This window comes from Stegastes partitus, unplaced genomic scaffold (assembly GCF_000690725.1).
Source record: "Stegastes partitus isolate 25-593 unplaced genomic scaffold, Stegastes_partitus-1.0.2 Scaffold142, whole genome shotgun sequence".
In the NCBI taxonomy this organism is placed as follows: Eukaryota; Metazoa; Chordata; class Actinopteri; family Pomacentridae; genus Stegastes; species Stegastes partitus.
Genome location: NW_007577873.1, coordinates 478,329 through 494,734, shown reverse-complemented (window position 1 = coordinate 494,734; position 16,406 = coordinate 478,329). Strand labels below are relative to the sequence as shown.

The 16,406-nt window shown below is 42.3% G+C and overlaps 1 protein-coding gene across 3 annotated transcripts; it reads left to right on the top strand.

The window, feature by feature from the left end:
• The first annotated feature begins 843 nt into the window (after positions 1 to 843).
• Positions 844 to 12,927, top strand: tfap2b (transcription factor AP-2 beta). Of its 3 annotated transcripts, none has more exons than XM_008279037.1 (8): positions 844 to 891; positions 3,048 to 3,509; positions 4,994 to 5,048; positions 5,494 to 5,525; positions 6,116 to 6,318; positions 6,643 to 6,761; positions 7,698 to 7,839; positions 11,895 to 12,927. In XM_008279037.1, exons 1-8 carry the CDS (start codon positions 844 to 846, stop codon positions 12,184 to 12,186), a joined length of 1,353 nt encoding a protein of 450 aa, XP_008277259.1. In that variant the 3' UTR covers positions 12,187 to 12,927. The 3 variants fall into 3 exon arrangements, with proteins under 3 accessions (XP_008277259.1, XP_008277258.1, XP_008277260.1); XM_008279038.1 differs by lacking the exon at positions 844 to 891 and adding an exon at positions 2,723 to 2,749; XM_008279036.1 differs by lacking the exon at positions 5,494 to 5,525 and having other exon boundaries at positions 6,099 to 6,318.
• The last annotated feature ends 3,479 nt before the right edge of the window (positions 12,928 to 16,406 follow it).

Here is a 16,406-nt window from a genome sequence, read left to right as displayed (position 1 = left end):
ATTAACATGCACAACATTATTGCATCATGATCACTGCCAGTATTATAGCTTACATTTCTTACCTTGTTTTATTCCAGCTCACTTATTTTTACTAAATGTATTATGCATATTGTTACTTTATTAGACCCTGCTGTTAACTCCCTATAAGCTTTATATTTACTACTCTTGGTTTATGTTATTGCCCCTTTTTTTCCTGAGCAATTGGATTCATGACATTCTATGTTATCTTATTCCAAGTCTTATATTAAGAAACATTAGAAAACATTTCTATTTAAATTTAAAACATTATAAAAATGATGCTTTCATTTGTTGGCACCTTGAAATTGATTAAATAGATCATCAATGTTGGGTAATAGTTTAATCATCTATTCAATCTTTTTTTCACTGAGTCAGATTTGCTTCACTTTTTTCCAAAAAAATAAAAAATAAAAAATTGCAAGAACAATGGTCAAAATAAAACCCATACTGAAGACACTAATGTCTTGTAAATCAGGCTTTGCAAAGTGTGTGGGCATCACATGAAAGGCTTTTATTAGCTGCCTGTGTTTTTTCGCATGGGCAGAGATGCATGATAAATAAAACATGCATACTCTGGATTTATTTGTTGCTCACCATGCTCATACATGGAGCAGCCTGCTGCTGTCAGCCCGCCCTATAGCTCTGCTCCACAGTAGTGGAGTCCTTACAGGGGTTCCCCATTCACAAAGGCTGCCTGAAATTACAGAGGGCGGAGGGAGGGAGGGAGGGGGAGAGAGAGAGGGAGAAAGAGAGAGAGAGAGAGAGAGTTGAGACATCCCTTCCTCACTTGGCTGCATTCGGTTTACCGACACCGGAGAAGCGACCATGCTGTGGAAACTAGTTGAGAATGTCAAGTATGAAGATATTTATGAGGTAACGTTACCGTCCAGCTGTTTGTGACTTGGGGAAATAGACTAAATTGACTTATTAGACATGCTTTTTGGAGATCAATTGTTAGACAGTTGTTGAGTGAAGTGTTTTCCACGAGGCTTTAGGCCTGGTAGTTTTTATTGCTGTGGCTGTGAGAGTGAAGTGGAGGACATTTCAGTACATGACAGTTTGATTCTGGCTGAAATTTGCTTCATTTGCGCTCAGATGCTTTTGATTTTATGTATATTTTTAAAAAATTGGTTATTTTTTGTGATGTTTGTGGCTATGGTGCAGATCCAGTTACTCTCTGGTTCGTGGGAGAAAATGCAGAAAATGTGTCACCCTGCATAGAGAGGGTTGTAGTTTGTGTTTAACTTAAACACTACTTTTATTTTAAATATGGCACACAGCTTCTTGAGTTAATTTGTGTTTTTCAAAAAAAAAAAAAAAACTACATTTCTAACATAATTGGACAAATATAAAAGTTTGGTACATCAGGAAGCTGCTTAAAATTAGACTAAGCATCGATTTCTTAAAAAAATAAATTAAATTAAATAAACAAATGGGTAATTTTTAGATTAAAAAAAAAACACAGTCAAAGAGAGAGGATAAGTTGGAGGAGCGCTGGGTCAAAGCATGAAGTGTATGAAGTATGTAAATGATTTGGCTTTGATCCCAGAACAATAATTTTGAAGAGGCAGTGAGGGAAGGAGGGGACGACGGGGGGACGACGGGGGGAAGAGGGAGAAACGCCGCGCGCTCGGGGGCGAACTGCTGCTCCGGCTCGCGCTCAATGGGCTCGAGCACAAAGCGCCGCTCGCGAGGCCCCTCGGTGGGAAGCCTCATCTCGTGCCGCACATGGCGTTTCTCCCACGGCGCGAGCCGCGGCGGGCTGCTCCGCCGCCGAACTTGCAGATCCACGGAGCGGCCGCGCGGTCCGGGAAGCTCAGCCGCCGCTTTTCAGTCCTGACACGGTTCACACGAGCCCCTCATGCGCCCTGCGTTTCCATGGTGCTCTGACAAAAGGCAGCTGCAGCACAACTTGACCCGTTTTGTGTTTGTAGAAGTGTCAGTTCAGGAAAAGTGTGTGTGTAAGAGTGAATGAAGAGAAAAACTCCAACAGTTATTTTGTATGTGTGTGTTTTTTAAAGTGCTGTAGTGACGCATGTCCACGGTGTCTTACATTAGCTCAAAGGCTGAGAACTGAACCTCTGACCCTGCTGCTTCTACTCTCATAGTTGGTCCAGTAGCGCGAGCTCATGTACACTGGTTTATAGAATTCCAAAGTCTGGTTGCGCAAAAAACTATTTGTGCCAAAACGTCTCCACTGGCAAGAAAGTGCGCCAGGTTTTGCCCATAAAAGGCCCCCAAAGCGCTGTTTTGGTGATGGGGGATTCCTCTCGGGTATATGTGGAGCGGCTGCCCTGTTCGCTCTCTCCTGCCACAGAGACTTCTCTTTCTATCTCCTGCTGTTCGCGCGTCGTTTCGGCTCTCCACGGAATTTAAACGTCACTCACGGTTGCGCGAAAGGCTTCACGCTCCATGTGTCGCCAGTCCCCTGCCTCGCGCACATTAATATTCCTGTAAGTCTCAGTCATGAATAACAATTACACCGTATACCGGGGTAGAGGCGGGAGCTCGGTGCTCACACTCAGAGCGGCGGCAGCTCCGGGCGGAGGAAGGTTCTGTATGGAGCTGTAGACCAGGCCGAGCCTGAAGATACTCAAGCGCTGCTTTTACCTGGAATGTGTTTGTGTGTCTCGGCCCAACACCCTCTGAACCATCCTGCTATTTTACCGTCAGCTCGCTCCTGGTACCGACAGACGGCTTACAGATGATAGTGCATTCCTACTCCACTGCGGTGAGTTTTCTTCCCTCGCTGTGTATTCCAGAATTGCGCAAATGGTAAATCCGTAGGTGTTTCTAGGAGGCTTTAGTTGTGAGGCAGTTTAAATTAAGCTGTGACATTTTTCCTCCAGGCTCTTATGTGTTTTTGTTCAGGAGTTTCAGTGGCAGTTCGGCTACTTTGGCTACATCACCAGAGGCGATGTAATAAAAGCATCCAGATCCGAGGCCTCCATGTGCTTTCATTTCGTTAAAATCTGGTTCCAATTCTTCCAGAGCTTGATTTTTCTCTTCTTCTCTGCATCCTGTTCAAGGACCGGCATGACGGCGTCTCGAGCCACAGCTCGCGCCTGTCCCAGCTGGGCTCGGTGTCGCATGCGGGACCCTACTCCAGCGCGCCGCCGCTGTCTCATGCGCCTTCCTCGGACTTCCAGCCGCCATACTTTCCTCCGCCGTACCAGCCGCTGGCTCACTACCAGAGTCAGGACCCGTACTCCCACGTCAGCGACCCCTACTCCCTGAACTCCCTGCACCAGAGCCAACAGGGCGCATGGGGTGCGCGCCAGCGGCAGGACGCCGCCGGGGACCGGATGGAGAGCTCGGCTCTGCTGGCTCAGCCCCGGGCCTCGTTGCCTCAGCTGTCCGGGCTGGACCCGCGGCGGGACTACGGCGGCGTGCGGCGGCCTGATGTGCTGCTGCACTCCGCTCACCCGGGACTGGAGCCCGGTATGGGGGACGGACTGCTGCACGGGCTGCACGGCATGGAGGATGTTCAGGTAGGTGGCAGGTCCCAGCTGAGATTTACAGCGCTTTAAGTACGCTAAATAATATTTGTTGTTCCAATACTAATATATTTATTATAAAAAGATATTTTGAAGAATTTTGTCAGTGGAGAACAGTTAAACTGCAGACGGGGACCACCGAACAAAATAATGAGTTTACCACAGACCACTGAACATTATCTCTGTGGGAGATATAAACAGTATACCTGTAATATCACATCCAACCATTCCCTTTATTTCTATTTTAACTATCTTTAATAAATGTAATTTACAATTAACAAACATTTTTCTTCCAAAAAACAAAATAAAAATGAACAAATACAAAATGATTTTTTCCAGTGGCAGAACCGGCTCGGTAATTGTTGACAGTTGTCTCCTTCATTGTGTCCGCATGTTAGTCGTGTCTCCAGAGTTAAGGTCAGTGAACTTGGAGCAGCTCCCTCAGGGCTGGACTCTCCCAGCAGCTGTAGCCTGGACGCACATGGCCCTCAGCTAAACGCAGTGTCTGCACACACCCGAGATATCTTGTTTTTAATAAAAACACACTGAACGGTGCCATAAGACCTTCTGCAAAATACTGCTGCATGAATCTTACATTTCCTAATAAGATGTTGTGTAAATAAACCTGACTGATATCTAATAATTAAAACATATTTAAGGGCAGAAATGTCTTCAGACAGCGCTGCAACACTGATAACTTTATATTAAATAAGTCAGTTTGTATTTTTAAGACAGTTGGTTATCTTCTGACTTATTATTATTATTATTATTATTATTATTATTATTATTATTATTATTATTATTATTGCAGTTTATTTTGCTGGAATTTACCCATTTCGTTTTTTTATTTGATTTTTTATTTTTATTTTTTTGTTAATTTTGTGAGCAATATTTTGCTGCTGAGGTTTTAAATGTACAAAGCAGCCTAACAAAGACGTGGCGAGCCGGGCTTTATAGTCATCTGTGTAGGATTTCATCTTCCCCTCGTCTCCCCTCAGGGCACAGCCATCATGAACTGTTTGCCATTTAAACTCTACCACAGATTCTCCTCTCTGGCTTTCACGTATTTGTGTTGTACATTATTAACCCCACGCAGATCTGTTTATATCTATATTTATATTCATGTGTGTATTTATTTGATTATTTACATCAATTTATTTCGTAGCTGAGTGAATGACATTGATGAACGACGCTTTAGATTTGTGAGAGAAGCGTCCTCTGACCTGGTCCTGATGAATCAAACACTGCACTGGAAATGAGATTTGATAGCTGTCTGGAAACAAACTATTTATTTCCTACTTTTGGAGACCTAAAATGAATTCTACAGGATTTTATTTTCTTTTTTTTTTAAATTTTGTGACTGTCAGTCAGTTTGTGAGTGAAAAACTAAAACAAGTTTCATATGCTCGTTAGGTGAAGCATGTCTAACTTTGTACTAAGCAGGCTGTAATGATCTGTATTCATCTTGGTTCTAACAGACCATTGAAGACACCAACGGAACGAACATACTGGATCAGTCAGTAATTAAGAAAGGTACACAAACACCCACACACACACAAACACACACACATCTCTATTGATTGAGCAACAACAGCCCTATAATTGTATTAATTTATTTTATTTTTTTTAAGGGAAAAATGCTTTATTTAAATATATATATTTAAATATTGTGCATGAAAACTGATATTTTGGTTTGGGAAATATGTGCGCTGTTGTTTATAACCGACACATCACCCTGTGGTTTCTTCATTCCCTGCATCGTTGTGTAATCTCTGCTCCTCTGTGCTAATGATTGATGGTATGTAGAGCAGGTAGCCCCCTGGCCTAGTCGCTCACTAAAGGTTATTACCAGAATGACAACCACCTAAACTGGATCTCCGGTCAGCGCAGCTCCATGCAGGCAGATCTCCGTGTTTTGTTGGGGTGCAGGATGAGCAGTCTGAGGCCGGGTTAACGATGCTGCTGTATTGAGTAGCAGGCAGTGTGTCGCTGACAGGCTGCCATGCTGCCGCTCTGATGATGTGCGGTGATTTAGTTACGGGATGTTGAGTGACTGAGCTCCCCGCGGGGCATTTAAGCCGCTGATGTAATAAATGGCACCGCTCACGGAGATCTCGTGAGCTCGTTTAGAGCTAATCTGCAGTATTATCCCCCGTGGAGCCATCAAACCCCCTCGCACTGGCCCCTACACATGCATCCGAGAGGCTGGCTGCTTCTCTTTTGCGCCATTAACGCGCGCATTAACGCGCGGGATGAAGGAGCATCCAGTGCTGCTAGTGGGAGTTAAAGCGGCCGTGGAGAGAACTCGGGGAGGTGGTTAATGCGATTTGAGAACGCGAGCCAATCAACAATCGATAACACTGTAATGAGAATGTCGCGCGACATTAAATAACAGCAAATGCCCGGCACGTGGGCGCTTCATTAGGCCGGGGCCGCCCCCTGAGCGCGCGAGGTCTGAACGGCTGCAGAGAGCCGGGTTTGGCGCAGGAGCGGTTTACACATGCATAACTGTGATCTGCACCAGGACAGTGTCTCCTGTGTGTCCAGACCCCCACTCACACCCTCTAAACCTTCCTCTTCCAGTCCCCATGCCTCCCAAGAACATGGGCTCTCTGATGCTCGGGAAGGACGGCCTGATCGGTGGAGTGACCGTCAACATAAACGAGGTGTTCTGCTCGGTACCGGGCCGCCTGTCGCTGCTCAGCTCCACCTCCAAGTACAAAGTGACCGTAGGGGAGGTGCAGAGGAGACTGTCCCCGCCTGAGTGCCTCAACGCCTCCTTGTTGGGGGGCGTGTTGAGAAGGTACGACTGCAGCCTCAGAGCATGTTGACGCGCATTGTGGTGCTCCTGCAGAAACTGTGGAGAGACTTTGCTCATTAAATACTCAGGGGCAACTGTTAATTACACTGTGAGCTGTTTAAAAAAGGTCTCGGGATCTGTGTCATTTGCCTCCCACATTAACTTTAACTAAATCTCTGGAGAAAAACTGCAGCACAAGCTCACTATTTTTACTACATTCTTTCCACACTACACCTTCATGATCCCAGATAAATATGTTCTGTGCTTAAAGTGATTTTTGATATTATAAACTCTTTTGTAATATATTTATAATTTTTTTTTGTGCAGAGCGAAATCTAAAAACGGTGGGAAATGTCTGAGAGAAAAGCTGGAGAAGATCGGACTGAATCTACCCGCTGGGAGACGCAAAGCTGCCAATGTCACATTACTAACATCTCTTGTAGAAGGTGATTGATTATATTATTTGGGAGTATTTTTTTTTTTTTTTTTTTAATCAGCCTGTTTACATTTTTTTTTCCAGGAAAAATAAACACAGTGTCCCAATTCTCTCCAAAAATTGCCACAACTTCCGTGTGAGTGGCGCAGAAAAAAAGAACCTTCATCTATAATTTAGGTGTCCTGTCATCTGGAAGCTGAATAAGTAACAATCAAATAGTGTCAACATCACCTAAATGTAAGACTGTAAAGGTCATGACCTTACAGGTGAAGCCTAAATGTCTCTTTATTCAGAAAAAGGCTACAACCAGATAAATATACAAATACTCATTGTGGAGCAGCTATGTTTAGGATTGTTAAATTAACAGATTAAAGGCTGCAGTCCGGCCTTCCAAAATCAAAGCTTCATAACGCTTATGGTAAATTTCCTCTTTAAATCTGGCCTCCTGCTTATTTAGGTTTAAATCATCCTGCGACCTAAAATGTTAATAAACTTCTTAGAAAATGTGACATTTTTTGTGGCTTTTATTTTTTCCTGCATCGGTGGTGACACTCTATTAGATATCTGGTCGTTATTACATGCAATAACTAGAACAAAGAGCTCACTCTTTTTTAATAATAAAGTAATTGGCACTTGGGTTTTACATTTTTTCGGCGTTGGTGCGTAAACTGGTGCGTAAAGTGACAGTTCACTGACATTAACCAGCAGCCAGATTTATAAGGTTTAAAAATTGCAACAACAAAAAAATTAATAAATGAATGAAATAAAATGAAAAACAAAATAGAACATGTGAGTGTGCAGGTTTTTAGGTCCTAGAATTGGCGCAATAAGCCGTGGTAGTGAAGCAGAACATCGCTTCAGTCAAATATTTGCCTTCTCATTTGCGTAATGACCGTTCCTATGCTTTTTCCACTGACTGTACGTTCGCACCTGAACCTCCCTCCAGGTGAGGCGGTCCACCTGGCCCGGGATTTCGGTTACATCTGTGAGACGGAGTTCCCCACCAAAGCCGTGAGCGAGTACCTCAACCGGCAGCACGCAGACCCCAACGAGCTGCACACGCGGAAAAACATGCTGCTGGCGACAAAGTGAGTTTGATGGACCGTTTGATTAGATACTGTTCCCTCGTAGCTTTTATGGGGGTTTTCGCTTCTACACAACGCAGACTAATGTTTTCACTCCAACATATGACAGACTAATGAGATTAAAGCATGTGATTATGTTGATGAATCCTAATTTAAATGAATAATTGAGGTATTTAAAGACGGAGCACAATGGTATGAAAGGAGCACAGACACTAGGACCAGCAAATAACTGCTGTCAGAGAAATGCACATAAGCCTCTGTATTATAAATATTAGAAATGTATTATAAAAGTATCTAGGTACTGGTATTTTAAACTGATGCAGCAGATCTAAATGTCTAAAAGATTAAAAATAGACACACACTGGGGCTCCCAATTTGGAAAGGTTTGTTGCTCTGCTGTGGCCTTTGGAAACATTTTTTGTTGTTTTGGATGTGAATTACGTAACACCTGGACATAAAATAGAACATTCGTCTTCTGCAAATTTCTGTTGTGAAATTAAGCCCACTCTGTCATTTTCCTGGGGCCTCTATGGCCTATTTTAAGGAGCCCCGGAGGGTGCAAAGCCTTTCTATAACATGTGCTTCGCTCTACATCACACACAGTCCACTCTGCCAGTGAACGTGACATTGACATTTGGAGAAGGAAGGGAGATTTTCTTAATGAAACCCATTGAAATCCATATGGATCTAACCTGTGATGAAATGGTTGATCGAAAAATTGCCAAGCTCAGAAATTAGAGCAGTTAAATTGAATCCAGGCATTTAAGAAGAGAGCAGAAATCTGCATTAAAGCAAGGAATCTTGTGACTAAACAAAACAGGAAACAGGCAAGACATCAGTTTAAAACTTTTGAATGTATATATACATATAATATCTGGACAAGATGTGTGATGCAATGTGATTCTATCAAGAGGTTCCATTCAGCTGATAAGCTTTACTGAAGAACACATGGATATTACTACATTTGGAACACTTTTAAGTGGTTTATAGTTCTTTCGACATAAAAACATAAACTCTCAGGTTTGTAATGTGTGTCTGACCCCTGGCTGTGGTGTTAGAAATGATCTATTCTATTGGTCCGTCTTGTAAAGTTACTTATATTAATCCCTTTTTACGGCTGTTAAACTGTGAAGTTGAATCCAGGATCTTCTGATTACCTTCACAAAGTCAGCAAGAAAGGGATTTCAGAGGTGACGTGGATTTTTAAATCTGGATGGAGTCACATAATCGCTTTGGATTTTTGAATATTTTAGCAAACCACCAAAATAGTTTTGTGCTAATTAATCTCATTCTGTGTCCATTCGTTTCCCTGAATTTGGGTTTTCTAAATGTAAAGGCTGTGAGCAGAGCTGGAAGTCAGCTAACAAAGATCCCTTCAGGAAGCTTGTATTTTTAGGTTGCATAAATAGTGCTGTCTGCTGGCCTGTACTGCATAAACCATCTGCCCATATGTGTGTGTGTGTGTGTGTGTGGTACTCAGAATGCACGGTGTGTTCGGTGCTGGATGTTTGATGCTTAGATTCAAACCTGTTCCAATACTGTGCGTCGGTGCTGCCTGTTAGAAATTCATTATTTAGCAGTGAAGTGTTTCAAGTCGTCAGAAAACAACAGCGAGAGCCTTGAGTGTAGCCCGGGGTGGCGGCTTCTCCTCTCTACTCCCATAACCCCAGCTGGGCTCGGCCTGCACAGCCTGTCACTCATTTACTGGAGCTCTGCCCTTAGGCCGCGTACAGGGTGTGTGTGTGTGTGTGTGTGTGTGTGTGTGTGTGTGCAGGGGGTGTGCAAGTACGAATCTGTGAGCGGAGAAAGAGGTCTCTTGAATATAGAATTTGGGCCTAAAACCAGAGGATGATTTGCTGAAATTTAACAAGGAGAACAGTGTGAGAATGTGGTTTTCCTTTACCATTGCACTTCAGCATTAAATGTATTTAAAATGGATTTGATTAGCTATTGTCACAAATGTAAATATTTAAGGTGTTGCTCTTAATATGAAGGATGCAAAACTACACTGCTCTGGCATTAATGTCTCTAAAGGGCATTTTGTTTGTTATTCAAATCTGTGCAATTTGCAATTAATTCTGGCTCTAAGTATTTTTTCTCATTCTCAAAAATAATCTGTCAAATGAGCGTTGTTTAATTTCAAGCAGGAGTTTGAGTGTAATGAGTCTGATATAGAACATGTTATAGATAATAGTATAAGTACCAATGTGCAACATTAAAGTACCAGATGTCTTCACAGACAGTAGCTCAGTACATGAGAATAGATTTTTAAAAGGATTTCTTTCTCTCATGGTGTCCTGGTGGAAATCCCAGATTGTGTCACACTCGTGCTTTCTTCCTTTTTATTCTGAGAATCATTAAACTAACTGAAGGAAACAAAGAAGAGCTCCAGGAAAAGGTACAAATAAAAAGCCGTGGGCTAAACTGAACACAGGCAGAGCTGCAACAATTAATCAATTAGCTGTTACATTAATTGCCAACTATTTTGATAATCTTTTTTGATGTTTTTTGTTTTTTTTTAAATAAAGTCTCAATTTTCCGAGTCCAGCTCCTTAAAGTAAATACTTCCTGTTTTTCTCCTTCCTCCTCTGACACAGTAAACTCAAATATCTTTGGGTTGAGGACAAAACATTTGACATTTGTCATCTCGGGTTTTGAGAAACACTCGTTGACAATTTTCACCGTATTCTGACATTTTATTGACCAGAAAACTAATTGATTAATTAAGAAATTAATCAAAAGATTAATCAACACTGAAAATAATAATTAGCTGCAGCCCTGCCAAAATGAATTTTAAAAAGGAAAAAAAAAAGTCAAGGTGGAAATGTTCCTTTGGGATAGATTATGTCATACAGACTGATCCATGGAAGACTGTTTGTTTTTTCATCCAAATTTTAAACACTGCAAATTAAATCCTAATTTCTGTTATGGCAGAAGGCAGGCCGTTTGCACTATGTCACAGAGACATTTTTTTTTAACGAAACGTTTTATCCCTTGTCGTGATGAACGCAGCAGTGATGCAGTAAGCTTTAGCTCAGAGTTTCTCTTCCTTTTGGAGAGGTGGGTGGAGTCGTGTTGCCTTCTGGAGCTGCTGAACTACCTGCAAGAATTTCATCAGTCTGTGTTATAGGACTGGTCTGAACGCTGTTTTAGGGCGTCTTCAAGCTTGTCGACCACACAGCTCCTCTTTGTGTTATTACCAATGATCCACTAATCCACTGCAAAACATAATTTCCTGCATGTGCATTCAAACTGCATCACTTCTTGAAATAATATTGCAACATGGCATTGCGACATCAATGGCATGTTACCTGCCATGTTGAGTTGTGTTTTCATAAGATGTGGAATGCCGGAAAGGAGAGATAAACGTAGATGAAAGTGAATGTGCTTCTTTTTCCTCTTTTTATGAAAGTAAAGCAGCGAACTGTGAGATTGTAACACAGGATTTGCTGCTCTGTAGGATTGTTTCATTAATAGACTGTAGTCAGTAGTTTCAAGAAGCATGGCGGGAAAATTTGCAATTAATGCTCCTAAATCCTCTTACTGTCACTCTTCGACATGGGCTACCCACAAAAGCGTCTCAGTGTGATGTTCCACAGTAGCTGATTTGCGTGCATTTACTGAGGTTTGCAGCTAGGCACAGTCACACAGTTTATGTGCTGTGTGCCGGTTTGCTAACGGGGGAAAATGGTGCTCTGATTTGATGCAAATTAAGACTGAACTCAGAAACTCTCAAGTTAGTTGATATAGCACCACAGGGTTGCAAATTCCTATAAGAAATTGTAATAGTCAAACTCAAATCAAATTATGTGCAACCCCAAGGAAGTCTCGGGCCCTGAGGGATGTTGCCCATTTCCACTGGATGTGGAATCCTACATTTTCTGTCAGTCTTGCCTTTAATAACATTTGGGAAAACACTGAATAAACCATTAATCCTTAAATTTAATGACCAAACTGGAAGTTAATCATAGCATCAGCCTTTCAAAAGCCATTTTGGGGAAACCCTAAGATGAGGCAGAGTTCCCTCCTGACGTCTTGTCTTGTCTTCTCCCCTGCAGACAGCTGTGTAAGGAGTTCACAGACCTGCTGGCCCAGGACAGGACTCCCCTGGGCAACTCAAGGCCCAGCCCCATCCTGGAGCCCGGCATCCAGAGCTGCCTCTCTCACTTCTCCTTCATCACACACGGCTTTGGCTCGCCCGCCATCTGCGCCGCGCTCACCGCCCTGCAGAACTACCTCACCGAGGCTCTCAAAGGACTCGACAAGATGTTTCTCAACAACCCACCCAACAACCGGCACGGGGACGCTGGCAACAAGGCCGGCGACAAAGACGAGAAGCAGCGGAAATGAGGAGGGGAGAGGAGGGGAGTGATGATGGAGAGCCGAGAGGGAGGCAGACACACAGACAGCGGCGTTACACCGTTACTTCTAGCTTTACACCACTGCGACTGACCTGCCACACACAGGGCTGAGGTGGAGGAGGAGGAGGAAGGGGAAGGCTCGGTGGAGAGAAAAAGGCAGAGGAAGACACCCGTGGGCCAGTGTCAGAGAGCACGGAGGGATTTTTCATCTGTGTTACGTTCTTTTCATTCCCCTGAGGACATGGTGGTTACTGTGTTACATCCATTTCGCTCCCCCTGCCTGCATCCTGTGAGACTGAGATGCTGTGAGCAGCCAACAAACAACATTGTGTCTGTGTGCCTGAATGAGTGTGTGCGTGCTTGTGTTTGTCTTCACACAGAAAAAGCATTGTGGGTTCGGCGATTGGGTGATGAGCATTCTATCTGTGAAAGAGGTTTGTGTGGGTATTTAACACAAGTAAGAGGAGGGAGGCTGTTAATTTATGTGTGTAAATATTTATTTATATTAATTTAAATGGATGGTTGTGTAAATAGGTGCGCCAGCTATTTTGGAGTAGGCCTATTTATCTGTGATTTGACCTTTGTGAGCCGGTGGGGGGACAGGACTCATCCAGTGTTTTTCTGTTCTTATAGAGCTGTTGTCATGGTGCTGATGATGGGTAGACATGCTTCTAATTGTCCAGTGATTTCATTTCTATCATATTGATAATAAACCATGTGTTTTATTATGCGAGGTGTGCAGCCTGCGCCTTTTCTCCAGGGAAATACTCCGGCAGAGTCTGACCAAAGGTCGGAGGTCAACTCGCATTCAGTTCAGTCCATTCAGAATTATTTATGACATGAAATATTAATGAACACCTGTAAGTGAGACAGTTTGTATTTGGGGGGGGATTCCAAAAAAATGCAAGCTTTTGAATGACCACTAACAATTTAATCTTGTTGTTCACTGTGATAGTGAGTGCGATGGGTCAAATTCACAGGAAGGCATCTGTGCTAGTAATTCTCATTCATATTTTGTCAGGCACCATTGGGGGGAAAAAAAAAAAGAAAGACAGGAAAAAAAAAAACTTAATTTACTTTGATTCTGGTCATAATGTTGTCAAAAAAAACAAGAATTTGCTGCAGGTGAAAATTTATTTTTTTAAAAATGACCACTGTTTATTTTTGTTGTTGTTGGCAGGTAGAAAAAGACAAAAACTGGCTTCTTCATATACCTACAGAGAGGACAATATGTGGACGCTGTCAGAAACTGAACCATCAGTTAAATTCAAAAGGCAGGATTGGAGTCATTCTAAACTAAATTAAAACAAGTGCATAGCTGAACCTAATAACGGCCAATATTTGTATAATATATGTATGTAAACATGGTTTATTGGCCTGTGCACCTTGCTATGCTTGTTATCACGAATTAATAATACCAGTTTAATAGAAGCATTGAGCATGACTGTGGATGTCATCGCTTCAATTTGCTGTTATTATTATTATTATTATTATTATTATTATTATTATTATTATGGAACAGCTGTTGTTGTTTTATTATTCTATACATAACTGGCATGTAAGGTTGAAAGTGTCCATATATTACAAAGCTGAACACACACATGCGGACACACACAGAGCCCATGATGGATACTGTATTATTCCTGAGAGATAATTGGCTGGATTTTCAGCCAGTGAGGCTTGTCTCGCGCGCAGGGGGAACAGAGTCGTGCCTCGCGGGCCGCTTCTGCGGAGGAGATCTTGCGCGTGCTAATGACGAGAGAGCGCGAGACAGCCGGAGAGACAGACAGAGCTTGGAACTTAATGAGAAGAGAGACACACAGAGACACAGAGAGAGAGGAGAGAGAGACACAGGGGGACACAGGGGGACTGCAGAGAGAGAGAGAGAGAGAGATAGAGAGTGTGTCTCGCGGGCTCAGTGTGACCCGTGGAGTGGAACGCCGCGTGACGCAGGTGCAGAGTTCAGCACCCGCGTGTCCGCGAGCGATTCCCGCTCAACAAAGGCAGCGCTGCGGAGCCTCACCGGCCACCAGAACGACAGGTTGGCTGCAGGAACAAACAAACAGGCCGCGCAAACAACAAACACGACGAGAAACATGGCGTTGGAACAAATTAACTCCACACGTGACAGGGTCGAGGTAAAGCATAAAAAGCGCTCAATCTAAAAGACTTTAATGACGGCCTGACGTGTGTGTTGTGGGTTAATCAGAGAGGACGGAAGGCTTCAAATAGTTCACTGAATCAGGACGTGTTGTTGCAATGCTTTTCTGGCTTCTGGAATTAAAACAACATTCAACTTGGAATGAATGGGCCACAATGTTAAAGCTCCTTGGTCGGCAAACAACATGTCTCCAAGTCAAAGTCTGAGTTACTGAGCTACAGAAAGGACAACATTGGTAAACTAAGAAAGTGGCTAAAAGCTAACTGCCGCAGGTTACTAACACAATATGAAGATTGGAAACTTTTTTTTGTAGTTTTTTTTCCTTTTTTTCCCCTTTTTGCATAAAAATAGGTAATCTTGAGATTTGGAATGAAATCAAATTAATGATAATACAGTGAAAATTTACAAAAAAAGAAAAAAAGATGGAAAAATTGAAACATCACTAATTCCCAGAGAAAATCCTTCCTGACAGAAGTCTTTCAGACTGCTCAGTTACTTTTTGTATTTCCTACTTTAAATGAGAACTGACATCACCGGTTGGTTCAGGGTTTTTCTTCTTTTTCTGCCAACAAAGTTGGTTTTGTGTATTGACCCTCAGGCCTGTTGAAAATGCTCCATCGTGGAGTTTTAGGTTTTCTCTATACAGCAGCTACCTGATGCTCACATTGTCTGCAGGTCATGCAAATGTCATAAATTACAGCAGCCTTTGGGTTGAGACAGATTTTCCAAGCAATATCTTATACACACAATCAAAATTTCACCTCACTGGTAGAATAATTAAAGGTGTGATTCTGTTTTTTTGTTTTTTTCCTCCCAAATAGACAAAAAAAAAATATTGCATAATTTAGGGCTTAGGCTATGAAGAGAAAACTGTTTAAATAATTACCAAGGAATGTATTTAAGGTTAAAATGTAATGGGTCATTACTTTAAACTGTGCAGGTTATTTAGGGCAAAGATTTTATTAAAAGTAGTAAGATCACTACCCTCAGAGTCTCCAGCATACCCTTGAAAATGACAATCAGTCAACGCTTCACATCACTTACTAATTCTTACCAAACAGAATTTTTTTTGTGCATTTTTAACATTAGGCTTTACTGCTCACTCTAAAATGACATTTGGTCTCTTAGAGAACATCTGTCTCACACAGACATTCCAACCAGTGTATAGTGATGGAGTTCACTGGTGCTTCACAGCACTTTGCTTTTTTAAAATAGCTGTCGTCAGTGTGGGATGTCGCCTAGTTTTAAAAGAACTACAGATGTGTCACAAAACTGATTCCTGTTTGTGACCAGTGGAAGTTGGTTTGTGCTCACCCGTTCCATGTTTTATTTACTCTTAAAGGACATCCAAAAACATAAAAATGTAAAATTCTGGCAGTGGTCAGTTGATGCTGTTTTTAGACATGAGTGCAAACTATGGGAAGTTTAAAGCCTCACCTAAAAGAAAAGCTGTATCATCAGTAACACTGGTTATGCTGAAGGATGCTTCATCCATCTTCTCCCATCACACAATTCTGCAAACTACCAGTTTGGAGTTAATATGAATACAGAGTTAAACAGAAAATATCAAATTCCAGGATAATACCAGAGTCAGCGGAGCTTTCTAATGCAATTATCCTATTCCCCGTCCTATTTCTATTCCAATAACAAGGCACTAATTAATTTACTGCCTTCTGTGAGCTTTTCACATGGAGAATTTACAAGTTTTCCAACTACAAAACATCAGCATTATTGAAAGCTGCACAATTAAAAGGAGCTTAGACCAAAATCCAGCACAGGGAAACCCACAGTCTGGGGAAGCAAAAGCAGTAAAGGTGGAGGTGGCTCAGCTTCTTAAATTACTACTGTGTTCATTCTGCACTGTTCTGTGAATCACCTCAAAGTAACTTTCTGTAAGTCTAATGTGGCGGCTGCTGATTATGGGAAAGATCCACAAGCTGCTGAGAGTTTGAAGCAGCAAACAAGCATTCTGGAGCTTGAACATATGAATCACTTGTGTTTGATGAATTGGTGATAAAGGGAGGCAAAATTTATTTTTATGAAAATGT

Bases quoted from the DNA above. Each gene is read 5' to 3' on its own strand.
- tfap2b (XM_008279037.1), top strand. From the start codon at position 844: ATGCTGTGGAAACTAGTTGAGAATGTCAAGTATGAAGATATTTATGAG. The intron at 892-3,047 runs GTAACGTTACCG...ATCCTGTTCAAG, and splicing joins AGTATGAAGATATTTATGAG to GACCGGCATGACGGCGTCTC. The intron at 6,762-7,697 runs GTGATTGATTAT...ACCTCCCTCCAG, and splicing joins ACTAACATCTCTTGTAGAAG to GTGAGGCGGTCCACCTGGCC.